The 26,961-nt window shown below is 47.3% G+C and overlaps 1 protein-coding gene across 1 annotated transcript in view; it reads right to left on the reverse strand.

The window, feature by feature from the left end:
• The window catches only part of RGS7 (regulator of G protein signaling 7), a 132,422-nt gene that overhangs the window by 49,934 nt on the left and 55,527 nt on the right, over positions 1–26,961 (reverse strand). The window contains exons 3-4 of the mRNA XM_079763825.1: positions 17,578–17,674; positions 56–106 (exon numbers count right to left, since the gene is read on the reverse strand). Coding sequence (XP_079619951.1) covers positions 56–106; positions 17,578–17,674 — 148 coding nt within the window. The remainder of the gene's footprint in view (positions 1–55; positions 107–17,577; positions 17,675–26,961) is intronic.

Below are 26,961 nucleotides of genomic sequence, written 5' to 3' on the forward strand. Positions count from 1 at the left end.
CATATTTCTTAAAAGCACAAAAATAATTCAATGAGTGGGAAAATGATTTATTTACCTGGATCTTCTATTGTTAGGTTCTTTATTAACCACTGAACAATGTCTGACCCTAGAAAAAAGAAAAACACAAATATATGTAAACATTTGTCTCTATATATTAAGAATTCTTAACTTCTGGCACTCACACTAGTATACAGAAGAGATGACGGAGGATCTGCAGAAAATGTTAGGTTTGAGGTACATTTTGATCTATGAACCAGACAGAAATGTAGTTGCTGAAGGGGCATGTGTCAGAGTTCAAAGGTGGAGAACAGTCGGAAAAAACCATCCACTGCACACTTTCTGTACACTGGGCGCTGGGAATAACAGGAACATGGAACTAGTACGTGTCCATACTGCAGCCAGCAGGTCTTGAACTCTAGGCTAAAGAATCTGGATTATTTTTCCATACATCGGTCAGAGGAAGAGACACATTGTATTTGAGCAGAAGACGACCTTATCAAAGCGAGTTCAAGGAATTGGACTGGCCGTGCATGTGGCGTGCCTCAGACCAGGCAGAAAGAAAGCCGGGGGTCAACATTGCTACGGGCTGCGATCCAGGATGGAGAGGATAAGGCTCTGGACCAGTTCCGTGTACAAGTGAATTAACACTAAATCGGAGACTTGCTTCAGGACTTTGGTGAGTGGGAGAACTAAATGAGGACTCGAGGTTTCCCAGGCCAGTGGCATCGTGAATCAAATGAATGGTGAAAGTATGAGCAGAGCCCAGCCGGCGTGGCTCAGTGGTTGAGCATCGACCTATGACCCAGGAGGTCATGGTTCGATTCCCGTTCAGGGCACATGCCCCGGTCGCAGGCTCCATCCCCAGTGTGGGACGTGCAGGAGGCAGCCGATCAGTGATTCTCTCTCATCATTGAGGTTTCTATCCCTCTCTCCTTCTCCCTTCCTCTCTGAAATCAATAAAAATATATTTTTAGAAAAAGAAAACATGAGCAGAAATGGGAGTTAAAGAGGAGTGATGTACCTGGGATTTTTATTACTATTAAAAGTTGGTTTTCTCATCTACACTAATAAAAGAGAAATATGCAAATTGACCGTACCTTTGTGATGCCCACCAGCCAATCAGGAGTATGCAAATCAATCCAACAAAGCTGGCGGTTTAATTTGCATACGTAGGCACCGAGTGGCCAGGGGCAGGATGCTTGCATTGTTACCATGGCGATGACGCAGGCATTCTGCACTGCCCCAGCCAATCCAGGCCTCTGGGCATCATGGGAAGGCAGAAAGGCGGCTCTGGGCTGGAGCGAAGGCGGTGCCAACAGCCAGGGGAAGGAAGGCCCATTCTTGCACGAATCTTCGTGCATTGGGCCTCTACTTGCTACATAAAATACCAAAAATATGAATGGAAATAGTTGTGCATCCATGATAGGCTGCATCGGGGCTGCGTGAATGAAATTTCGTGTGAACTGAAATCCCATTTCTGCCTCTCTTGTAGACTGGCTGATGGGCAGCCTGCCCACCTGAAATCTGACAAGTGAGTTACATACATTAACCAGAGCTGAGTAATTCTAGCTGCAAAAGAGCTCAAAACTAATTTCAAAATTAACTTGATGATCCAACTTGGCGATAATGTCCTAAAAGTTCCAAGTACACTCATACCTACCATCGAATTCAACAAGCTTGCATTTTAAAAATAACTCCAAGTGTCAGGAGTTCTTCTTTTTTCATTGTTCCTTTCACAGCTGCCCTTGATTTAAATGCATTTTGATATTTTTAGTGATTTCAGAGAGAGAGAAGGGGGAGGGAGAGACAGAGAGAAACATCAATGATGAAAGAAACATCATGGATCGGCTGCCTCCTGCACACCCCACACTGGGGAGATTAAGCCCGCAACCCGGGCATGTGCCCTTGACCGGAATCAAACCCAGGACCCTTCAGTCCACAGGCCGATGCTCTATCCACTAAGCCAAACCAGCGAGGGCTGAGTGGCATATATTTTTTTAAATTTATTTTTATTGATTTCAGAGAGGAAGGGAGAGGGAGAGAGAAACATCCATGATGAAAGAGAATCACTGATCAGCTGCCTCCTGCACGCCCCCTACTGGGGATTGAGCCCATAACCCAGGCATGTGCCCTTCACCAGAATCGAACCTGACCAGGGCTGAATGCATTTTGAGAAGATGGATTTACTTAGCTCCTCAAGGAAGCTCTGAAAAAGGGAAGGAAAACCACGTCAGAGAGCAAGAGGATTGTCAAGTGTGATGTGCAACCTTAGAGCCTAAGGTCTTCCCTTGACGAAAGAGAAGGGGAACCAAGGTTTCATATATGTCTGAAGTGACCCTGACGAAGGCAGACTTCTTGGTACCCCAACCTTATGCACGATCCAGGCACCCCGCTCCATTTCCTCGTTTGCACATCCATTTGGGGAGCCCATGTGAGCAGCCCCCGGAAGATGTCCATGCTGTTGAAGAAAGCCAACTGTTCCAAACAGGACTACTTTTTTTGTCACACTGTGAAAAGGGATTTAAAAATGCTTTTAGAGAAAGTTTTTTAAAGTTTTCTTTTTTTGTGTGTGTGCTGAGCATAAAAAAAAAAAAAATACAAAGAAGCCTAATTCGGAATTACATAATTCAAGAAATGGGAAACTTTCCTTCCTAGCCTAGTTTTAGGTATTCATGTCCTGGTCATAGCCAGAACTCAATAAAAGTTAAGGGTGAGGCTCAGCTGGCGTGGCTCAGTGGTAGAGCGTTGAACTATGAACCTGGAGGTCATGGTTCAATTCCCGGTCAGGGCACATGCCTGGGTTGCAGGCTTGATCCCCAGCAGGGGGCGTGCAGGAGGCAGCCCATCCATGATTCTCTCCCATCATTGATGCTTCTTTCTCCCTCTCCCTTCCTCTCTGATATCTATATCTATCTATCTATCTATCTATCTATCTATCTATCTATCTATCTATCTATCCATCCATCCATCTATCTGTAGATACACATCTACATCTATATATCTATATATCTAACATATATAAATAAATCTATCTATATAAATAAAGTTAAGGGCGAAAAGGAAATATAAGAAGAGGTCCGAGAACTCCCCAAGCCTCCTAGTCCATGTGAGGGTACAAACAAGAAGTCAGCAGCCTGGCAGGGGGTCCCTCCCAGCACCCAAGGGGCACCTGGATTCCAGCCTTCCGACCTGCAGAACTGTGACACATCCATCCCAGTTGTTTATAAACCACCCCGCTCCTGGTGACTAAGCCCAGGCTGACTCAGCCGAAGGACATCTCGGTAGCTTCCCAGTTTGGCAATTCTGAATATAGCTGCGATCAACATTCACGCGCAGGTTCCCGCGCGGACTGTTTTGAACTGCTCTGGGCAAATGCCAAGGAGCATGATGATTGGATGGTAGGGCCAGAGTCGGTTGAGTTGTGTGAAAAGCCACCAAACAGCTTTCCACAGCGGCTGGGCCACTTGGCATCCCTGCCAGCGGCACATCCTCACTGGCATTTGGTGGTGTCGGCGTCCGGATGGGGACCATGCCGACAGGTGCGCGGTGGTACCTCGTTGCTTTCTTTGGCATTTCTCCGATGACAGATGATGGGGAGCATCTTTCCTGATGCTTCTTTGCCATCTGTCCATCTCCCTTGGCGCTGTGTGTGGTGAGGTCCCTGGCTCCTTTTTCATCAGGTTGTTTGTTTTCTTCTTGTCGAGTTTTAAGAATTCTCTGTGTATTTTGGGTAACAGTCCTTTATCAGACGTGTCTTTTGAAAATGTGTTCTCCAAGTCTGTGGCTTATCTTCTCCTTCTCTTGACATGGCCTTCCATAGCACAGAAAGTTTTAATCTATTTTTTTTTAACATGCTTCTTTTACATTTTTTAAATTGATTTCAGAGAGAAAGAGAGAGGGGAGAGAGAAACATCCATGATAAGAGAGAATCATGGATCGGCTGCCTCCTGCACGCCCCCAGCTGGGGATCAAGCCACTGACTTTTGGTGTTAGGTCAAGCCTTTGGTCGTTACGGACCGTGGCTATTTATATATAGAGTCCATGATATAATCATAGGGCTAGACCCTCAAGGAGACACAATCAACCCTATCAAGTAACCCTTTCCCCCTCAGAGTGGATCATAATATCAACACTAATAAAAGAGTAAGATGCAAATTGACTATATCTCCACGACACCCACCAGCCAATCAGGAGTGAGTATGCAAATTAACCCAACAAAGATGGCATATTAATTTGCATACACAGGCACTGTCCCAGCCGCTCCGGGCCTCTGGGCAGTGTGGGAAGGCGGAAAGGCGGCTCTGGGCCAGAGCAAAATGGCGGCTCCAGCAGGAGCGAAGGTGGTGCCGGCAGCCAGGGGAAGGAAGGCCCATTCTTGTACGAATCTTCGTGCATTGGGCCTCTGGTTTTATCATAAGAGGCAACTCTGGATCATTCCTTTGAATACAGAGGAAGCAAGTCACGGTTCTTATGCTGTACACGGGGAATTAAAACAGAAGGGCCGCCCTAGCCTGAACGAAAACAGAGAAGTGCAGTCATTCACCTAAAGCCGCACAGCTAGGAAGCTGAGATGCGAACCCACAATCGAATCCCACATTCACGCTCTTTCTTAACCGCTCGGAGCGCCCAGGCTCCTGGGGTTGTGGCAGGGAGCTTTGCACAGTCTGTGTCCCTCAAAGTCACTCCGCCCAACGCTGTGGGAAGGGAGGTTGTCCTTTTCCGTTATCTGTGCCTGGAGAGCCAGAGAGAGAGCGAGAGCGCGTGTACGAAGATGGGCAATTTAACAGCTGTTCCTTGACCGGAGGCTCCTTGTTCATAACAAGGACATTCTTATCACAGGGACCATGTCTACCAGGGAACTCGGTTCCCTGATAGAGCGGCTGCAGAGGAACGCCTATCCCAATGCCCAAATGTCTACTAGGTCATCAACCACATCAATACTATAAGTATAATTAACCGCTAGGGAACCCCCTTTCTGGAGGTGATCGCAGGCGCAATGGGATGACACACCCCGCAGAGGAAATGCAACCCAATCCCCCCAGCTGTCTATTCAGCACATCTTTAAGCTGGATGCCCGGATGTCGGCATCCATCCTCCATGGGCAGCGCTGGATGGATGCTGGCACGCTGTATCCTTCATACACTATGCATGTTTAACTTCCCCGTGGCACTCAGAGATGTGTAAATAATTAAATGAGCAGTTATTTGTGTAGTGTCTGCTTCTCCCTCTGGAACAGGAAGCTCTGGATGGGCAGCCACCACGTTTCCAACCGCGGACCAGACAAGCAAGGAGGCCCCTCCATTACAGGGAGGGAGGGAGGCCCTCGCCATTTGGCGTAGATGACATTGTTTGTGATATTAAGTGATGCTGACAAACACATCCAAAGAATCCTGTGAGAGGGACTTCTAGGTGAGGGGCGATATGATGATAAGCTTCCCTTTGACCGTGAGATTCTCTTCTTGAATCAACAGTGTGTCTCGGGTGTCTGTGAGGAGGAAGTTCTTATTTTTATTTATTTTTTTCCAGTGATTCTTTTTTAAAATCTTTGTTGTTGAAAGTATTACATATGTCCCTTTTCCTCCCACTGACCTCTTCTAGCCTGCCCTCAACCCCCCACCTCCCACCTCCAGGCCTTCACCACCCTATGGTCTGTGTCCATGGGTTATGCACAGTAGGAGAAGGTTTTGAGAAGTAAATACAACGTGTACATCCAGAAAAGCTTTCTGTTGCAAAATCATGCCTGCTACACAGCTGGCGATGACGCGCAGTCAGAGCGTAGACAAGGAGAGCACAGGATACTGCGCGGTGCCTCTAGCGTCACTTCCATCTTGGGTTCTGAGCCAGGGAGGAGGAAGCGATGGAGGAGGTCCAGGAGCACACGGCACCACAAACGCAACCACAGAACATGTTTCGGCCAAAAGATGCTGAAAAGTCAAGTGAGATGCGGGCAGAGGAGGTGGAGGCCAGTGGGAACATAGACGGGCATGGTTAGCTGAGTTGAGGGTCCAGATGCTTTGGGACGGGTAATCAAGGATGGGGCCAGGAAAAAGACACAGCGACAGTCTTGTCTTGGAGGGGCTGACGGCCTGGGTAGTGAGGTAGGACACATTCTTAACAAGATCTGTCATAAAATGGCCACTACAGTCGAGTGCCATCCAACTATGACCCAGGATGCGCTGGGACGGCCAAGGAGAGCTTCCGAGGGTACAGGACTTGATCTGTCTTGTAAAGAAACTGGGAATTAGATCCGTGGAGAGAGGGAAATGGAGTGTCCCAGGCAAGGGGGTGGACCAGCATGGGCAGGTGGGAGAAATCTGTTGCTCTGTTGGAGGATGAGGTGGAAGAGGGAGCCCTAGCTGGTGTGGCTCAGTGGATAGAGCGTCGGCCTGCAGACTAAAGGGTCCCGGGTTCGATTCCGGTCAAGGGCACATGCTGGGGTTGTGGGCTCGATCCCAGTAGGGGGCATGCAGGAGGCAGCCGATCTATGATTCTCTCATCATCAATGTTTCCATCTCTCTCTCCCTCTCCCTTCCTCTCTGAAATCAATACAAATATATTTTTTTAAAAGAGAGAGAGAGAGAGAGAGAGAGGGGGGCAGAGGGAGATCAAAGGGCTAAGATTAGTGGAGGTGGCTCAGTCGGGCTGAAGGTGAGGTTTCCACCTGAGGGGATGTAAAAGCGGAAACTAGAGCAGGATGCACTGTGCGGTGGCTGCAATCCACGTCTGCCCGCCAGCACCAAGTCCCCAGGTCGCAGAGAACAACAATCTAGCAAAACAGATTGCGCCCAGTCCTTTCCGCTTCAGGCCCAGGTGCTAATGCCCGTTTTCAGTGCCAAGTTTCAAAAACCCACCTCATTATTTTCATTACTTTTACACAGAACCCCCTAAGCTAGCTTATTCCTTTAAAAAAAGGGGGGGAAGAGGGGGGCTACAATGGGGTTTGGATGGTGCTTTAAGGCCATTTTGGCGGCAAGTCAAACCCCTTGGCAATGAGTTCGCACGACCTGCCAGAGCCTGGGGCGGCCCTGGAGCAGGCTGGCCGGGAGCCGCGGTGTGTGCGAAAGGAGAAGGTTCATGCTCAAGCCTCGCAGATGAATGCTGCCGCATCTGCACGAGAACCAACCCCGTGATTATTCCATTACCTCGCACCCCAAGGTCTTACTCACCACCAGGTCTCCCAGCGTGCGGATCCATTTACCGCTCAATTGAATAATTCCACCCGAAGGGGATCACGCGCTCGTGCTGACAGACCGTGCCCGCCCGCCCCCGATGGGACAGCGTCGAGGCGCAGAGGGGCTTCCAGAAACAGCTGTGCCCGGGCATCAGGTGGGATGTGAACAGCAGCTGCCGAAATAACACTGCCTCGGCCTCACCTCCTTCCCGGTCCCGTCGGGGGTCTCACCTTTGGAGAGGGGGTGGCTGCGGCCCGAGGAGAAAGCGAGAGGCACAATGCTGGGGCCTGCTGCTGGGCTGGGGCGGGTTCTGTGGCTTCTCCCCCCACCCCCAAGGCTGCCTCAAACGCCACGCGACACCACACGCAGCTGCCACGTGTGCCCAAGAGCATCCGACTCAACTGGGACGCTGAGCGGAAACATCACGCTTCTTCGGCTGCCCCTGCCTCCCTGATGCTTGGCAATTTTTTAAGAGAATGAGCTAGCCCGGCCGGCGTGGCTCAGGGGTTGAGCGTCCACCTATGAACCAGGAGGTCAGGGTTCGATTCCAGGTCAGGGCACATGCCCGGGCTGTGGGCTCCATCCCCAGTGTGGGGCGTGCAGGAGGCAGCCGATCCGTGATTCTCTCTCATCATGGATGTTCCTCTCTCTCTCTCCCTCTCCCTTCCCCTCTGACATCAATAAATGTATAGTTAGAAAGAGAGAGAGAGAGAGAGAGAGAGAGAGAGAGAGAGAGAGAGAGAGAGAGAGAATGAGCTAGATGTGGTGTTTTACGGCTCCTCTCTCAGGGCAATGGCGACACGGGATCCACTGTGAGGCTCAGAAAGGTTCCTTTCGTCTTTGACGTCAGCCCTGGTCTGTTGAGCCAGCAGGTGCGTGAGATGCTATCAGCAGGTGTCTGTTCCTCCTCTCCCCATGAGCATTGGAAGACGTTGATTTTAAGTTGGTCTAGTTTTCCAAAAGTTAGTAATTTATTAAAAATGTGCATGCACACACACACACACCCCTCAGCAGACTCCACACCTCCCATCCTGTTGTGAAAATGCAAATGTAGAGTCTCCTAGATCGCCCTCTTGTCCTTGCTGCTCCATCATCCAGTCCCATTGGCTGACAGTAGAAGCTCAAAACCTGACTCATTCTCATCTCCTCCGCACGAACCTCATCTCAGCACCTCTCCCCTGGAACATACCCTGAGCCTCTTCCTGGGTCTCCTCGCTCCCACTCTCTCTCCTAAAGCCGTGGTACACATAGCAGCCACTGTGTTCCTCCCTCCCACCCTCTCTCCCTCACCCCCCTCCCTCCCTTCCTTCCTTCATTAGTCATCTTCTGTTTTCTTAAAAAATATATTTTATTGATTTCAGAGAGGAAGGGAAAGAGAGAAAGGAATAGAAACATCCACGATGAGAGAGAATCATGGATCGGCTGCCTCCTACACACCCCCTACTGGGAATTGGGCTCACAACAGGGCATGGGCCCTGACAGGGAATTGAACCGTGTCCTCCTGGTTCATAGGTTGATGCTCAACCACGGAGCCACGCCGGCCGGGCAGACACAGTGATCTTTCCAAACTGCTCCTCTTTAAAGAATTCCTCTCCACACAGTACTAAAGGTGGGAGCTGACATCCGAAGATTGTGATCAGGGGATGATGGGCTCAGCTGGCTCAGCCCTAGTCATACCCCCACCCCTTTGACGAGGGAGCACAGTGAGCCCCACAGCACCCCCAAACAGATCACACTGAATGAATTCTCCTTATAGAAAAGTGGGGGCTCAGATACCTCATGGAAGAGGAAGGACAATTCCACAGGCAAAAACAATGGCTCGTGTCACCTGGTGAAATTCTCACCCGTTCAAATGGAGCAGGAAAATGAAAAATGATATACTGACTTTTCTTTATGAAGCTAAATATATCTTCTTCTTTAAAGTTTTTATTTTGCATTGCCTCTCCTAAATATTTTTTTCGGTAATAAAATGTCCTTCCTTTTAATAAATTACAGTAAATATCAGATTACAGTGTGTTTTTTTTAATGTCTTTATTTGGCAAAATAAAGTTAGCGGCTCAACGACAGTCCCCTAATCTATTATTTAATTTCACTTGTTCATAACATCCAAACCTCTGGGAATTCTTAATCTAGCGCACACATCTCCAAGGCGCATTCTAAGCTGCTGCAATTGAGGTTGCCTGCAAAAAAAAATTAAAATAAAAAAAAAGGATGGGGAGTTTATTGTCAGATATGCTCAGAAGTGCTGGGTTAAGAAATATTAAAAAAGACAGAAAAAAAGATATTCTTACTCTGGCCAGGAAGCTCAGTTAGTTGGAGTGTTGCAGGTTCGATTCCAGTCATGGCACATACAGGAATCAACCAATGAATGCATAAATGAGTGGAATAGCAAATCAATGCTTCTCTCTCTCTCTCTCTCTCAAATATATATTCTAACTACAGAACTTCTCAGAACCTAAAAAATACTAATGCATTTTTTGGGGTGAACTCCAAAAAAGAAGACACATTATACATTACTAGAGGCCCGGTGCACGAAATTCGTGCATGGGGGTGGGGGTGGGGTTGTCCCTCAGCCTGGCCTGCACCCTCTCCAATCTGGGATCCCTCACACAATCTGGGACCGCTGGCTCCTAACCGCTCACTTGCCTGCCTGCCTGTTAGCCCCTAACCACCTCTGCCTGCCAGCCTGATAGCCCCTAACCCCTCTTGCCTGCTGACCTGATCGCCCCTAACCGCCCCTGCCTTGGCCTCTGTAAGGAAGGAGGACCGGTCGACCCGGTCTAATTAGCATATTACCCTTTTATTAGTATAGATATCCCACAATTATTTGACCAAAGAATTCTCTCATGAAGAATCATCTTAGCCCTAGCCGGCTTGGCTCAGTGGATAGAGCATCAGCCTGCAGACTGAAGGGTCCCAGGTTCGATTCCCGGTCAGGGCACATGCCTGGGTTGCAGGCTCGATCCCCAGTAGGGGGTGTGCAGGAGGCAGCGGATCCATGATTCTCTCTCATCCTTGATGTTTCTATCTCTCTCTCCTTCTCCCTTCCTCTCTGAAATCAATAAAGAAATATATTTTTAAAAAGTTAAAGGAAAAAAAAAAAAAAAGAATCATCTTAACAGCTCTGTCCTGGGAACCGTTAATCTAGAGACTCCGAAAGCTTGCCCCTCCGTACCTGACGTTTGCTGATAAGGAGAAACGCACCATCACACTTTTTGCGGAACGAGAAAACCAAGGACCACAAAGGAAGCAGAGATGTAAATGCGAACGCCGGGTCATGTCACCCTCGGTTACAATCTCAGCGTTCCCAACCTATTCTTCTCTCCGCTTCGCCGGCACACTTGAGAAAAATAACCCCGATTCCCACGCTTATATTTCCCCCAAAGGACTTTCACACGTCAGCCCATTATATGAGTTTCAAAAGCATCTTTCGATCTTGACTGAAGTCATGTGACTGTTGCCAGAGGAACTATCCGGGATCACGGGCAGGGATGGGCAGAGAAAAAAAAATCTCTCTTCAGGTACCAAGCACTGAGGAAAACAAAAGGCTTCGAGACGTGCGATGGGGACAGGCTGTGACAAAGCCATTGTCCCCGTGCCTGTAAATTACAGCTCGCAAGGAGGTCCCTGGGACGACAGAGTCGGGAGACAGTCGCCTAGCTCCCCCCTCAATACACAACATCAACCACAACACACAATACATAGTTTTAAAAAATGCCAAGGAACACTACACTTCCTGCTGTAAAATTATGCCGGTTACATAACAGAACACACGTCGTTTCGTAATTAGCACTTGTTTGTAATATCGTGCCTGGAGTGGCTAAATGAGTTCTGGATTTTTTTATTCAGGTAGAATCCATTGAGGCCATATGGAGAAGCCAGGAGAGTCATGTTCAACAGACCGAACAAGGGGCAATATAATTACAACCGGCGCAAGGATGGATCAATTCATAACCATCTATGTTATTGATCGAAAATGATTCAGAGAGCATGGAGCAATACTCATTTAGGAGGTTAGGGACACCCACCCTGTTTCCTTCTTTTAACCTCCAGTTTTTCTTTGAGCTTAATATTAATAGACTAGAGGCCCAGTGCACGAATTCGTGCACCAGTGGGGTCCCTCGGCCTGGCCTGCAGGATCGGGCCGAAACTGGCTCTCTGCCATCCCCAAGGGGTCCCAGATTTCAAGAGGGCACAGGCCAGGCTGAGGGACCCCACTGGTGCACAATCGAGGCCAGGAAGGGATGCAGGAAGTTGGCCAGCCAGAGAGGGACCGCGGGAGGGCTCCAGAGCGTGTCCGGCCCATCTCGCTCAGTCCTTATCTGTCGGACCGCAGCAGTAAGCTGACCTGCCGGCTGGAGCATCTTCCCCCTGGTGGTCGGTGCACATCATAACGAGTGGTTGAGCAGCCTTAGCATATCATTAGCATATTACACTTTGATTTGTTGAATGGCCGACCGGACAATCAGACACTTAGCACATTAGGCTTTTATTATATAGGACAATCCCTTTAGGATGAAACAGATACCGGTATGGGAAGGTCACTGCTCTGGAGTCAGCAACTTCATCCAGAAGCAGATGCCCTAAGGTCTCAGCCAGGAAGTGTGCAGATGACTGTCAGGGCCCTGGAATTAGGCTGGGAAAGGGGGACAAGTCCCCAAGTTCAATGATATAGACTTGCACTTAGTTGCCTTTTTACCCAGAATTCTCAAACCAGGAGCTTCCCAGGGTTTCCAGAGAATAAACTCTATGACTCCAGTAGGAGCTGTATGGATTATATAAGTAAATCCTATATAATAAAAGCCTAACATGCAAATTGACCAAATGGCGGAACAACTGGTCACTATGACACGCACGGACCACCAGAGGGCAGACGCTCAATGCAGGAGCTACCGCCAGCCCGCAGGCCCCAGGCCAGCCAAGGTGGGTGCCAGCAGGGGCCCCCTGATCACTCTACAGGTCGCCCCACACATCAGCCCTGATCGCCAGCCAGGCCTAGGGACCCTACTTGTGCACAAATTTTGTGCAGAGGGCCTCTAGTTATTTAATGATCTCCCACTGCGATTGCACCCAACAGCTGTTAGCCTCACCTCTTGCTAACAGGCCACCTGATCAGAAAGGTTCAGAGAAATATCTCATCACCGTGAGAGCCGGGGTAGAATGCTTATTTTTAGCTTTCTGGTATTTGATCAGAAATGCTTGCAGCCAGGAATGACTTCAATAAGATTTGTGCATCCGGATGCTGCCTAACACAGGAAAAGTCAAATATTAAAGGAAGCCTCCTTGCTCTCATCCAAAGAAGGATGGTTCTTTACGTTTTTAAAGAAAACGTTAGTTCTATTTTTACTTCCCTTTCGGATTCTCGAAGGCTTAGGCTAAGAGGAACATAGGTCTGGTATCAAAAGCTTTAAAAACCAAAAATGTTCTACCTATAACTCAGTAATCCTTTATTTAAAATATATATATATATTTTTTTATTGATGGCAGAGAGGAAGGGAGAGAGAGAGAAACATCCATGATGAGAGAGAATCATTGATCAGCTGCCTCCTGCATGCCCCCTACTGGGGATCAAGCCAGCAATCCAGGCATGTGCCCTGCCCGGGAATCCAACCGTAACCTCCTGGTTCATAGGTTGATGCTCAACCCCTGAGCCACACAAGCCGGGCTGGGCTGAGCATCTTAAATCAACTCTACTCCTTTCTCTGTAGAGTAGTATTTACAGGAGGGAAATGGGATTGGCTAAAAAAAAAAAAGAAAAACAATTTTGTGCATGATTCCCATAAGAAAAATGTCTCAAAGAAGAAATTGAAAAACAACTACCTAGTTTATTTCTTTGTGACAAAATGTGACAAAGGGGAGTTAGGACAAAATCTTATATTTACGCAGAACGCTCAACTGTTGCCACGGAAACCGGCTGAGTGGTTATGCAAATGACCTGAGTTCCTAGAAATCTGAACCAAAGAATAAATGAAAGAGGGGGGGACAGGAGGGATGGCTAATTGGGATACAAATATGTTCTGAGGTGATCAGTAATACAACCGTCCTTGAAAATCATGTAATGTGATAATTACGGTGTTTGGGGAGAAGGAGTGGACGTACTGGGGGTGGGGGGGGCGGGGGACTGTGAATGTGCCAAGCTGTGGCCCAGGTCCTGGGAACATTGGTCATCTCTTTCTGTGTCTGCTGCTCAGAGTCGGTGGAAGGGGCAGGAGGAAGGGAAGGGAGGTGGCCATGTGTCCAGCGCACTTGGTGTGGCAAAATCACGACCCTATGCTGTCTGACTCTTTCCGCTTAGCGTGATATGCTCGAGATCCGTCCATGTTTTTGCAAAGGGCAGTACTGCATCTTCCCTTACGACTGAGGAGCAGTTCCTAGTGTATATGTACCACAGCTTCTTTATCCGATGCTCGGTCGAAGGACACTTGGGTCGTTGCCATGGGCTCCCGTACACCGTGCTGCAGTGCCCACGGGGTGAGCGTATCTTGGCGAGGAGACGTTTAAACCACATAACGCAACTTCGACGGAGAGTGTGTTTGGACTCCGGAGAAATTGGAAAATCGCGTGCAATTTCCCGGCACTCCACTCGGAAGCCCATCTAAGCTGGTCATCGCCCACAGAGCCACGCGGCCATCTCCCTGGTGCTCCCCGTGGAGATAAAAGCATCGTGCGGCGCCGGATGCCAGCAGAGCGGATAATGAGATGTGTGCTCTCTCCACAGCCGAGGCACTGAGAAGTGAGGTGTGCTGTGGGTGTGATCGAGTGTCCGGGGCATCGGCTGTCCTAAGAGGAGTCACTGACATTGGCTGAGTGTCTACAGGTCCCGGACACTGCACGTACCACAGGGGATCCACATTGAAATGCGCGATTTCTTTTCTTCTCCAGATGAGTACAGCCTTTGGTAAGAATCGTACCACCTGTCCACTGGGGACAAATTGGCAGGTAAAATAAATCCCAGGAAGAAAAACACAGTGCTGGGGAAACACAAAGATAGGAATGGCCCGGCAGGCGTGGCTCAGGGGTTGAGCATCGACCCATGAACCAAGAGGTCATTGATTTGCTTCCCGGTCAGGACACATGCCCGGGTTGTAGGCTTGATCCCCAATAGGGGGCGTGCAGGAGGCAGCCAATCAATGATTCTCTTTCTTTTTTCATTTTCTTTTTAAAAAATATATATTTTATTGATTTTTTTTTTTTTACAGAGAGGAAGGGAGAGGGAGAGAGAGTTAGAAGCATCAATGAGAGAGAAACATCCATCAGCTGCCTCCTGCACACCCCCTACCGGGGATGTGCCCGCAACCAAGGTACATGCCCTTGACCGGAATCGAACCTGGGACCTTCCAGTCTGCAGTCCGACGCTCTATCCACTGAGCCAAACCGGTTAGGGCATCAATGATTCTCTTTCATCATTGATGTTTCTATCTGTCTCTCCTTCTCCCTTCCTCTCTGAAATCAAAAAAATAAAGTAGCCAATTTAGATGCTTAAAAAACACTGCATGAAGCAGACCACCATCCATGGAAGAGAAAACAGTGTCTGGGCCCGGTCTGCATGGCTGTGAGGAAAGCTAACGCTGAAAATAAAATCCCTGAAACGCTGCCGTTTCTCCTAGCATGCTGGTGGCCATCAAATGAGTACGAGCTGGCTTTTCCTCTCGATCAGATCCAACGGATCCAGCCACGTTTGGAAGCAAATCATGTCTCGACCGATGCAGCGAGAGCTTCTCATTGCTCAGCAGCCTTGAGCCACGAGAAAGGTCATTACCCAGGGCCGGTGCCTGAGAGTCCTTGGCTGTTTCTAATCATTCGTGTTGCTATTTCACCAGAAAGAAAAGGATGACAACCGAGAGGGGTGAAGAAGCCGTCACGGCAGAGACAAGTCAAATATCGAGTTGATTAGGGGACGGCGCAGCTGCTCGAGTGCCCAGCTGGGTTGACTGTGTGGTGACTCTACGCCAGTTGCCCTGTCCTTTGGTCAGAGAGGTGAAACAGACTTTTTTCTTTCTTTTTGGCAAATGTTCATGTCTCTTGTCCATCTAGTCAACGTTTCTTGTTTTGTCCCTGAATTTATTTGTTTCGGAACCGAACTTGAAGAATTGCCAATACAGTCAAGGTGCTTTTTCTCCTGTGTACTGCTCATCCATTTCCCTTTTGCATTCTTGAATTTTCTTCGGGATGGCATACAAACAACATAGTCTAAGCATCGTTTCTGCCCAGAGATTTTAGAATTGTTTTTCAAAGCAATTTCTTATTTCTCTCTGAATTTCTGTCATATCCAGGATAGCCACTCCAAGGGTAGATGGAAAATACTTCACAGTCAGATGGCAGTTTCAAAAAGGAGCATCTTAGACTCAAAGCATCTTAGAATTACCTAGATTTAGGAAATATATTCCACCTTTCTTATTCTTCCTGTCTTAACACTGACTCCAAAAATAACCAGTTTTAAGTCATAGAAGGCCTCTTGAAAGCTGTTCTCAAAAACATTTAGATGCAAACCTATGTAGCTACGAAAACTTGCGTTGAGCCCTAACCAGTTTGGGCCGACTAGAACTCCCTCCTCGTTTCCGACTGTTTTTCCCATTCACGGTGCTTCGCAAGTGGAGCGCGCACCAGCGTCTTCGGCTCCTGAGAATTCGTGCCCTCGGTTCAATCGTCAGAAACGTTCAATAGCCCGTTCTCTTTGATAGCGGCCACCGGCAATCCTTTCTGATCTCCGCGGGCTGCTTCCCAGGCCTGGCATATTCAATTTTAATGAAAACCTCCACCGCTCACAAAGAACCCAAGAGAGAGTTCCGGCTTACTGCCTGCTGTGGCTGACACGGGGAACACAGCCAGCTCCCCGTCAATCCAGCGACGGACGGGAAATGCAGTCAACAGGTGAAGGCTGGTTTCACCAGGATCTAGAATCATCGAAATACTGAATGTCCAGAATATGAGAACACCCAAATGCCCTGCAGAGTCAAGGAGGGGCATGCTAATAAACGTGTCTCGCCCTCACCGGTGTGGCTCAGTGGATAGAGCGTCGGCCTGCGGACTCAAGGGTCCCGGGTTCGATTCCGGCCAAGGGCATGTGCCTTGGTTGCGGGCACATCCCCAGTAGGGGGTGTGCAGAAGGCAGCTGATCGATGTTTCTCTCTCATCGATGTTTCTAACTCTCTATCCCTCTCCCTTCCTCTCTATAAAAAAAAATCAATGAAATATGTTTTAAAAACAAACAAACAAAACGTGTCTCGTGCTCGGTGAACTTGCAAGGAGTGAGGTGGCGGCGGTGGGTATTTCTGGAGGTACTACCTGTGGTTGGGTGAGTGTATTTAAGGAAGGAGACTGGGGGTAGACCTGAGATGAGTAGGTCTACGCTGAGCAAAGGGGGAAGGGGGAGGAAACACCCCAGACAGAAGAAACAGCTCAGTGCTGGAAGGTACCCATGGCAACTGAGAGCTGAGGGAAGTATCAGAAATGAAAAGGGCCCTCTGTGGCTAGAACCAAGGAAGCAAGAGGGAACACACTCTGAGGCTCGTGTGACAGTCCGGCAGGGAGTCTTGTTAAAGATTTTGTTTTTTAAATATATTTTTACTGATTTCAGAGATGAAAGGAGAAAGAGAGAGAGAGAGAGAAACATCCATGATGAGAGAGCATCATGCATCGGCTGCCTCCTGCACACCCCACACTGGGGATCGAGCCTGTAACCCCGGGCGTGTGCCCTGACCGGGAATCAAACCGTGACCTCCTGCTTCATAGGTCGATGCTCAACCGCTGAGCCAAGCCAGCCGGGCTCATTTTTGAAACTCAGCTCATCACTGATCTTCACAAACATTCTCCTGACTCCCCAATTGATTTTTTTTTTCACTCTCCTAACGCCTACATACAGTCGACATCACGTTCGCCCCACACATCGTTATTTTGAGACTAGAGGCCCAGTGCACGAAATTCGTGCATGGGTAGGGTCCCTCGTGGCTGCTGGCCCCAGGCCAGGGCCTCCTTTCCCCCAGCTGCCTGCTGCTGCTACCACCACCGCTGCAGCCACAGGAGGCCAGGGCGGGGCCGGCTGGGGGGAGGGGCCAATGGCCGTTGGCTGCCTGGCCGGCCCCGCCCCCTGGTCACACTCCCAGTGGAACTTCTGGTCAAGGGGACTATTTGCATATTAGGCTTTTATTATATAGGATTATTTTCTGTTCTTTCGCCTTTGCTCACTATGTCTTTGCAACGAAGCAGAGGGTCATGATTTTGGCTTCTTTGTTTTGTTTTATCATCATCTCAAGTGTCCAACACGGTGTGAAATGTGGCGTTAGCATTTTGTCAGTAGGGACTGAGTCACGAGTTTGAGCGTTTCCAGAGTGAAAAGCTAGACGAGGTTTTTAAATAGTTCTCGGGGAGATCCGGACCACACAGAGCTATACTGATGCAAACTTACCAGAGAAGACGCTAGGGATCTTGGAAAGGAAGCTTTTGACAGTTCGAATGGGAATTCCATTTTTTTCATCTTGCATGCGGGCTATGACGTCTTCCATCTAAACAACAATGACAACATGATTAAAACCTTTCAGAAGTTGAATTTTTCATAAAAACCGGTTTTCATAACATTTTTGTACATCCGTCTTGCTCAACTAAGAATAATGTGACACTCTTACCTTGCTAGACTCGGAAACATTCATATTTTAAGTTTGGTTACAAATGATGGAGAAAACAGCAGGGAGAGTGGCCATTTTAGGCTCCATTAACCTGCTAAGAGGAGCTGTGAATAATGCCTCTCTCCTCATTTTACATGCTCTGCTTGGAAAGGTTGAGATAAAAGTGCCTATTTCTGTAACTGTCAGAAATCACTGTCATGGCAAAATGCACACTTCGTTAATATTATCAGCTCTACTGAGCTCAATGAGAAAGAAAACAGAAGCCCTAACAGCCACTGTTTGGGTTTTCTCTTTAGGCAAAGACAGACGAAAAAAAATCTAGTTCCTAAAAGCTCAAACCAGTCACAAGGGCCATGCATAAAAACACATCTACTGCATTTACTGACGTTCCCTTACGCATTCACGCAGGCTATTTTTCTACCAAGCATGGTTTTTACTCACTTGGTTACCTACTTTCTCACTTACTAGCAACAGCCAATTAGAGGAGGAGAAAGTTAAACGCAGACCAACTAATAGAACAAGGTAGGCAGCAACAGGGATGAGGGGCTATAAGAAGTCACTCTAATAAATGATAAAATTCTTTGGGGCAATTTAAGTCCAAAAGACTCCAGTATCTCAAAAGAAGATGTATATTACCCATTACCTAGATAAGAGCAATGGATCTATCTATAATCTATTTAGCTATCTATCATCTATCTATCTATCATCTATCTATCTATCTATCAAGCATCTATCATATATCTATCATCTATCTATATCTATCATCTATCATGTATCTATGTATCATCTATCTATCATCTATCTATCATCTATCTATCATCTATCATATATCTATCATCTATCTATATCTATCATCTATCATCTATCTATCTATCTATCTATCTATCTATCATCTATCTATCATCTATCTATCATCTATCTATCTATCTATCTATCTATCATCTATCTATCTATCTATCTATCTATCTATCTATCTATCTAAGACCTATCTTCATACGGATGCCATTGAGCTGTAAAGGGTCAGCATGTGTTTTATAAGCCTGTTTCTGACCGAGGGCGAGGGAACCCTGAGCCCGAGATAACAGAACACTGGACTGTGAGCAGCAGAGCTGGGCATGGGCATGCCTTGGGTGACTGGCACTTTCTTTGAGTCTTATTTTCTTTACCCTTCACATAAGCAGCAGCTGATCTGTAAGATTTCTTCTCGCGGCAACATTATTGAGGTCTGGAAATAATCATCCGTGTTCAGAACTGGAGAGCTCTCATCCCTTAACTCGAAGAGCCGGTTCCCGACCAGAGACAGAGAGACGAGTGGATGGAATTGAACAGGACCTTTTACTGATCTATTTGTTTGGAACTGTCTGTGCATTGTAACATCAGTGCGAATAGTAGAGTAAAAGGGATCCGTTACTCTATTACTCTAAGACTCCGGGTTTTCCATCTGTAATCCTATAGAATAAAACCCTAATATGCAAATCGACCAAACAGCAGGATGACCAGTCACTATGACACTCACTGACCATCAGGGGGTGGATGCTCAACACAGGAGCTGCCCCCTGGAGGTCAGTGCACTCCTACAGGGGGAGCGCCGCTCAGCCAGAAGCCGGGCTGAGGGACCACCCCCCCTCAGTGCACGAATGTTGTGCACCGGGCCTCTAGTATAGGGATAATAATAATAGTGTGCATCTTGTTACAGGTGATAATTAATGGAACAATGCTCAGTAAATATTTGCCAGAATGCTCTCATCATCATCATCATCATCATCGCCATCGCCATCATCAACATCATCATCAATGTCTTCCCTCATCACTGTATTAGAATGCCACAGACGCTTTCCGTTATAATCCAGTTGGCAAAGACAGCTGTGGTCGAATGCCAAGCATTTACTGAAGTAATAAATTGCCAGTCACAGAGAAGACAAAGAAGGACAAGCTTAGATTTCTTGTAGAAGACCGAGTGTGTGCTGGCCTCTGAAAGATAGGGGGCTTGATTCGAAGAAATGTCAGGAAGAATTATTTTTGCATCTAAGTAAAGTACTATGAAGACGATGAAAAAAATCGTCTTTAGAAGAAAGGGGAAATGAGACTGCATCCATTTTTGACAAATGAAAATGTTTCTGCTCTCCTATTTGCTTGATGAATTTGCCTCTTGAAGTTCATTAGTGGATCCAAATATTGAATTGAATTGAGATGAAATCCTCTTTGCAAAAGCAATCTTTTATCCATGCAAACTAATGAACTCTTTTCTGCAAAGAGTAAAAACAATGGCCTCTTGCAAAGTGATTTTGAGAATATCTACAGCTCAATTTGTTTTAAATGCTTTATGCCTCTATTACGAAACTCTTCACTCGGCAGTTATTGTTCCTCTTAAACTATCTGTTTTCCCTTAGACTTGAACTTCTTGAGGAGAGAAGCCTCACCTTGCCCATTTTTGTATTGCTAATATGGAAAGTGCTGGCCCACAGGGAGGCTCAGGAATAAAGGGAGAGACATTAAATTTTAATTAATGGCACACGTTTTATTTTTCTGAGCGATCCAAAGCAAAAATCCAAGTTACATTGATTTAAGATTTTGTCTTCAGATGTGGGAAATACTTTAAAAAATAAAATCTGCCCTAACCGGTTTGGCTCAGTGGATAGAGCGTTAGCCTGGGTACTGAAGGGTCCCAGGTTCGATTCCGGTCAAGGGCCATGTACCTTGGTTGTGGGCACATCCCCAGCAGGAGGCAGCTGATCGATGTTTCTCTCTCATCGATGTTTCTAACTCTCTATCCCTCTCCCTTCCTCTCTGTAAAACAAACAAAAAAAAAATCAATAAAATATTTTTTAAAAAATCGAACATTTGGTGAAAAAATAGGCTGAGTCAAAAACCGTGGAACAGGAGAGCTGACCGTGCTATACGCTAGAACATTCTGGTAATTTTTCTTCACTTAACACAGAGATTACTCTGCTTGCTTCTCTGAGGAATTGTTTCTTTCAAACCCTGAGAGTAAATCAGTGGCTGCTTAGGAGGCTGTCTTCCTGCTGGTGGACGTGCCTGATGCTCAAGTTCATGGTCATGAGTAAGCTCTCAAGATGAAAGATGCTACTGGCCTCCCCCCCCCACTGCTCTTTTCCCAGGAATTCATAATTAGCCTTTCCGTCCCAATAGCTTAGATGTCACTTCAGTGCTTGTGATGTATTTCAAACACGGCTCGGGTTCAAGAGTCTCCACCCACACACTCAGCGAAATCAAAGAGAGAGCCTACTACACAGCTACGCCTCTGAGGGGAGTAACTAATGATTCAAGAGGGAACCCCAGACAGGGAACTCCCACGCACTGATGAAAGAAAAATCCACTGCCTTGAGACCTAGCTAGGTCCCTAATGTTCTTAAGAACAATGAACAGCCCTGGCCAATTTGGCTCAGTGGATAGAGCGTCGGCCTGGGGACTGAAGGGTCCCTGGTTTGATTCCAGTTAAGGGCACATGCCCGGGTTGCGGGCTTGATCCCCAGTAGGGGGCGTGCAGGAGGCAGCCAATCAATGGTCCTCTCTCATCATTGATGTTTCTATCTCTCTCTCCCTCACCCTTCCTCTCTGAAATCAATAAAAATATATATTTTAAAAAAAAGAATAATGAACAACATAAATTGATGAACAAAAATAGAACCAGAGTCATAGAAGCATCGAACAGACTGTCCAACCTATGAGGAAAGGTGGGGGGGTGAGGGGTAAGAGATCAACCAAAGGCTGACCTTCAGTCACCACCTCCATTAGCGTTTATCCGCCGTTCAGCCAGACTGCTTAGTCTAAGAATTAATACCATGTCCGACCCTCATTTAAAATGTTTATAAAAAGGATTATAATGTGAAGGTAAGGCCGAAGCACTTTAAAAGGACAAAAGCATAATCATACCGAAGGTGAAGGCTTATCTGTTTCGGATGCACACACTAAGAATCAACACACGTACGATGAGGTGGCTGTCTGTGTTGCGTTTCATGCTTTCCAAAGATTTAAATTGGTTTCTGCTGCGGTGGAGCCTGACCTTTTTCTTGGGAGGACGTTCTCTGGTTTCCTTATTTCAAAGATTGACTTTTAAATTTCAATTTCCTAGAATTTTTTTTCGAGATCGATGAGTGAATTTTAGAAAGACGAAAGGAAGAGAATGTCCCCTTGCCCCGTGCCTTTGCTGGGGCTGCCCATCCGAGGCCCCTACAAAGTGAAAATGGATTTTACTTCCAGGAGCCTTTGAACAGCTCTATTGATCTTTCCAACCCGCTGAACAGCAGACGGTAAAGAAAGGGAAATTCAACCTGACTTTTCTGATTCGCCCTTTACATACGGGAGACTGGAGCTGGGGATGTGCAAAATCGTCACCTTCCTGCTGATCATCCAGGAAAGCAAGCTCTCCGCAGAGGGCTTTGGGCAACTCGCCACTCCTGCTCAACTCTTGGAGAAAAAGTTAGAACTCACAGTGGGCTAGTTCACAGGAAATCCCCAAGCTTAGACATGCAAATGTGTAACTTCCAGCCCAGTAATGGTTTCCTTTTTATATCTCCCACTAGAGGCCCGTTGCAAGAAGTTTCGTGCAATAGGCCTTCCTTCCCCTGGCTGCCGGCACCAGTTTTCCTCCGGCACCCGGGACCCGGGCTGCAGCAGAGCCAAGCCTTCAGTCTTCAGTCTTCACTCGGGCAGAGTCTTTGCTCCATGCCTGCATATGCAAATTAACCTGCCATTTTGTTGGGTTAATTTGCATACTCACTCCTGATTGGCTGGTGGGCGTCGCAGAGGTATGGTCATTTTGAATCTTTCTCTTTCATTAGGGTGGATGATTCTGTTTTTCTTAGGAAAACAAGATTCCCATGCCAAGGGAACTGGCTGCCGTCCTCCTGACAATAGCTCTCAACAATTTCCTGAGAAAATGAAAAAAGAGATGTGTCTTTCTTACTGCTAGAGAGCTTGTGTCTACTCTCTGACAATCGAAACATGGATGCCAGGTCTGGCCGGAGTGGCTCAGTGGTTAAGCGTCGACCTATGAGCCAGGAGGTCAGGGTTCGATTCCCGGTCAGGGCACATCTGAAGAAGCTTTTATTGGATTTCTACTCCAAAACATTAGATGTGATGATTCCTTATTTAGGAGAAGACAATTGCTGAAGATGGGGTACAAGATATATAACAGACGGAGAATAAGGCATTTAGAACAGAAGGTCTGGGATCAAGCTATGAGCTAAGGGGTGGAGGGGTGGGAAGTAATTCATCTACAAAATAGAGCAAATAATAATTGCCAGCTTCTCCATCTAATGCATTTTACAAATACCCAGTTAGGGCATATGGCTGCTGTTTTTGAAAAAGAATAGTATACCTTCACACAGGCCTACAAATAACATCATCCAGCTTGACGCTCACAATGAAAGCTGTGGCATCAGCATGATTATTATTATTCTGTAAATGAATCAAAACATACAATGAAGTAAAACCCACAGAGCTTGCCAAAACCTGTTTGGCTCAGTGGATAGAGCGTCGGCCTGCGGACTGAAGGGTCCCAGGTTCGATTCCGGTCAAGGGCATGTACCTTGGTTGTGGGCACATCCTCAGTGGGGGGTGTGCAGGAGGCAGCTGATCGATGTTTCTCTCTCATCGATGTTTCTAACTCTCTCTCCCTCTCTCTTTCTCTCTGTAAAAAATCAATAAAATATATTTAAAAAAAAACAACAACACCCACAGAGCTGGTGGGAGAATGTGGTGTAGACTGAGATCTACGTAACGCTATGGCTACTACAATGATACTGCGCACCCTCCTGAAGCCATAGAAAATACGACATTTCCATGTGAACGCTGAAGACCTTGGCCTTCTTTCTTGGATGGGGCAGGTGCCTGGGGATCTGGTGAGAGCGGTTATGCGCGCCTCTCAGGTGGAGAAGGGCTCTGTGAGGGTACATGAAGGGCCAAGGATCTCACCTTTTCAGAGGAGAAAACTGAATCTGCTCACATAGTGGAACAAGTGCTCAGATAAAGCCCTGAGATTGTAAAAGCCCTAACTTATCTATTTATCTCCTCTCTCTCTCTCTCTCTCTCTCTCTCTCTCTCTCTCTCTCTCACATACACACACACATACACACACACACACACACACACAAAGACACATGCTCTATTTCTGTTTCATTGTTTGGTTTAATCCAATATCTATTGGAGAAATGGTGAGATCCTTAATGGGAATTATAACGAAGGGCATTCCAACAAGACACACACACATATACAGTCATACTCAGAAGCAGCCCTGGGGTTGGGGACAGCCCTGGAGACTAGGAATTCTCAAGTAGTCACTCGCAGGGCCGTCGACAAGGGATGCAGCCCCCGAGAGACCACGACCACCTCCCCACAGCGCACTTGGACTGCATGGCTTAGTCCAGGGGTCGGCACACTCATTCGCCCACAGAGCCAAATATCAACAGCACAACGATTGACATTTCTTTGGAGAGCCAAATTTTTTAAACTTAAACTTCTTCTCACGCCACTTCTTCAACATAGACTCGCCCAGGCCGTGGTATTCTGTGGAAGAGCCACACTCAAGGGGCCAAAGAGCCGCATGTGGCTCGCGAGCCGCGGTTTGCCGACCACCGGTTAGTCTGATTTTTTTTTCTTGCCAGACCCGGTCCCTTGTTTCGGATTGGTTTCCTCTGGGCAGGATAAACACTCTTTACCTGCTTTCTAAAGAGCCATCCTGTTGGTCCTAACATCTAGTTGGTGTCAGGCGCTGACTAACATGGAAGACCATGAACTTGTCCTGTCCAGGAAACCTGTGAAACAGTGGCATCCTATGAAACCACACCTTATGTGAACTTTTTTAAACTCGTCTAAAATGGGCATGACATGCCCTGGCTGGTGTGGCTCAGTGGATAGAGTGTCGGCCTGCAGACTCAAGGGTCCCAGGTTCGATTCCAGTCAAGGGCATGTACGTTGGTTGCGGGCACATACCCGGTAGGGAGTGTGCAGGAGGCAGCTGATCCATGTTTCTCTCTCATAGATGTTTCTGACTCTCTATCCCTCTCCCCTCCTCTCTGTAAAAAAATCAATAAAATACATTAAAAAAAAAAAGAATGATTCGTACACTGCTAAGTGAAATTTACATTCTGCTTTTTAGATGCATTCTTTAGTTTGCTCTTAACCACCTTGTGATACAGATACTGGAATTCACAGCAACTCCCTTTTACAGGTGACAGAACTAAGGACTGGAAAACCGAAGTGACGGACTCAAGTGGACACAGGTGTTAAGAAGCAAACCCTCTATTTAGGCACATTTCAGAGCATGGCAATAGAGAATGGTATTTCAAAGAAATATCCTGCTAAGACAAAGCAACATCCTTTTCCCCTATGAATAACATGTAAATGTCCCTGGAATGCAGTGTTCTCTCAGGAGAAAAGAACTAGGCCACATTGAAAATTTTCCATTTGATGGCATCCCATGAGAACAATCCTTTGCATTTCAACCACGACTTTACTTTTTTTTTATCTTTTAAAAGTACATTTTTATTGATTTCAGAGAGGGAGAGAAAGGGAGAGAGAGAAACATCAACAATGAGAGAGATCATTGATCGGCTGCCTCCTGCACGCCCCACACTGGGGATCGAGCCTGCCATCTGGGCATGTGCCCTGACCGGGAATGGAACTGTGACCTCCTGGTTCATAGGTCAACGCTCAACCACGACTTTAAACGCTCTCACACCGTGTTCTGGCTGTCCTCATGCATTTGCTGGGAATTGCTACTAGGATTTCTAGAATTTCTTGAAACTGTACAGGACCCACGCCTTTCGATCCGTATGGCAGCTGTCGAAACAAATGTTAAGTGATTCTCTCTCAATGCCTCATCAGTGTAGTTGATATTTATTGTGACTCCACATGTCAAAATGTTAAATGCCTATTGCGGTCTGTGGTTTGTGACAGGAAAGAAGGGTGAGGAACGACTTCCCCGGGAAGGGATCCTTCGAGTGGTGCTTCGAACACCGATGACAAATCAGAGGAGCTGAGAGGGGGGATGCAAACGGAAGCACAGCCGTGGGAACGCCCTGGAGGAGCTGGACCAGAACAGGCAGTCTGTGGCGTGGGGATCTATGGGGTCAAGTTCACGAGCGTTATGTGCAGGCTCGAGTGGAAATAGGTCAGGGGTCACGGAGGTGAAGCCACCGCAGGGAGAGGAGAAGCTGCGATATAGTTCAGATCAGGTTCACCTAAGGTCGTTACGGAGAGGCCCACAAAGGTGAAAAGGACCGTGGGTAAGAACTTGGGGAGTGTCCTGGGAATAGGAGCCAGTGCCGGGAAGAATCAAGAGAGCGTGAGGTCCGATCCAGGCAGAGCATGGGCTAAGACAACCTTTTACCGCTTGGGAGAGTGATAGGAGAGTCTCTCCTGCAAGGGTGTGCCAATGTTTTCACAGCAATCTACGGTAAGATAAACATTTTTCATTATGACCCAGGACAAATAAGCGTATTCCTACATTAGGAAGGTGTAATGGAAGCAAAGGTTTTATGAAACAACACTCATCCATACTATGGGTAATGAAGTCTGGCATTTTCCATCCTATTCCATTATCTATATATATAAAAGCCTAATATGCAAGGTGTCCCCGCGGGAGTTCAACCGACCTGGAGTTCAATCGCTTGGTATGACGTGTGCTGACCACCAGGGGGTGGCGCGGAACGACGGAAGGCCCCGGCAGGCAGCCGGCAGCCGCTAGGGACCCTCTAGTCTACACTAATACAAGAGAAATATGCAAATTGACCATATCTCTGTGACTCCCACCAACTAATCAGGAGTGAGTATGTAAATTAACCCAACAAAGACGTCGGGTTATTTTGCATACGCAGGTGTGGAATGGCCAGGCGGGGTGGGACATCTGCTATGATGGGGAGAGTGGGGGGCGGAGGGAGCTACAGGAGCTCTTGCTAATGAGCTACAGGAGATCAGCTGGAGTGGACAAGACTGAAGGCTCTGACCAGAGAGAACAATGAAGGCTCAGGCCGGAGCAAAGACTCCAGCCGGTAGGAGCAAAGACAGAAGGCGGCGACCAGAGTGAAGGCCTGGGTCCCGGGTGCCAGAGGAAAACCGGTGCCGGCAACCAGGGGAAAGAAAGCCTATTGCACCAACCTTCGTGCAACGGGCCTCTAGTCTTAAAATAAAATAAAAGTACTAGC

The sequence above is a fragment of the Cnephaeus nilssonii genome (genome assembly GCF_951640355.1).
Source record: "Cnephaeus nilssonii genome assembly, chromosome: 23".
NCBI classification, from domain to species: domain Eukaryota; kingdom Metazoa; phylum Chordata; class Mammalia; order Chiroptera; family Vespertilionidae; genus Cnephaeus; species Cnephaeus nilssonii.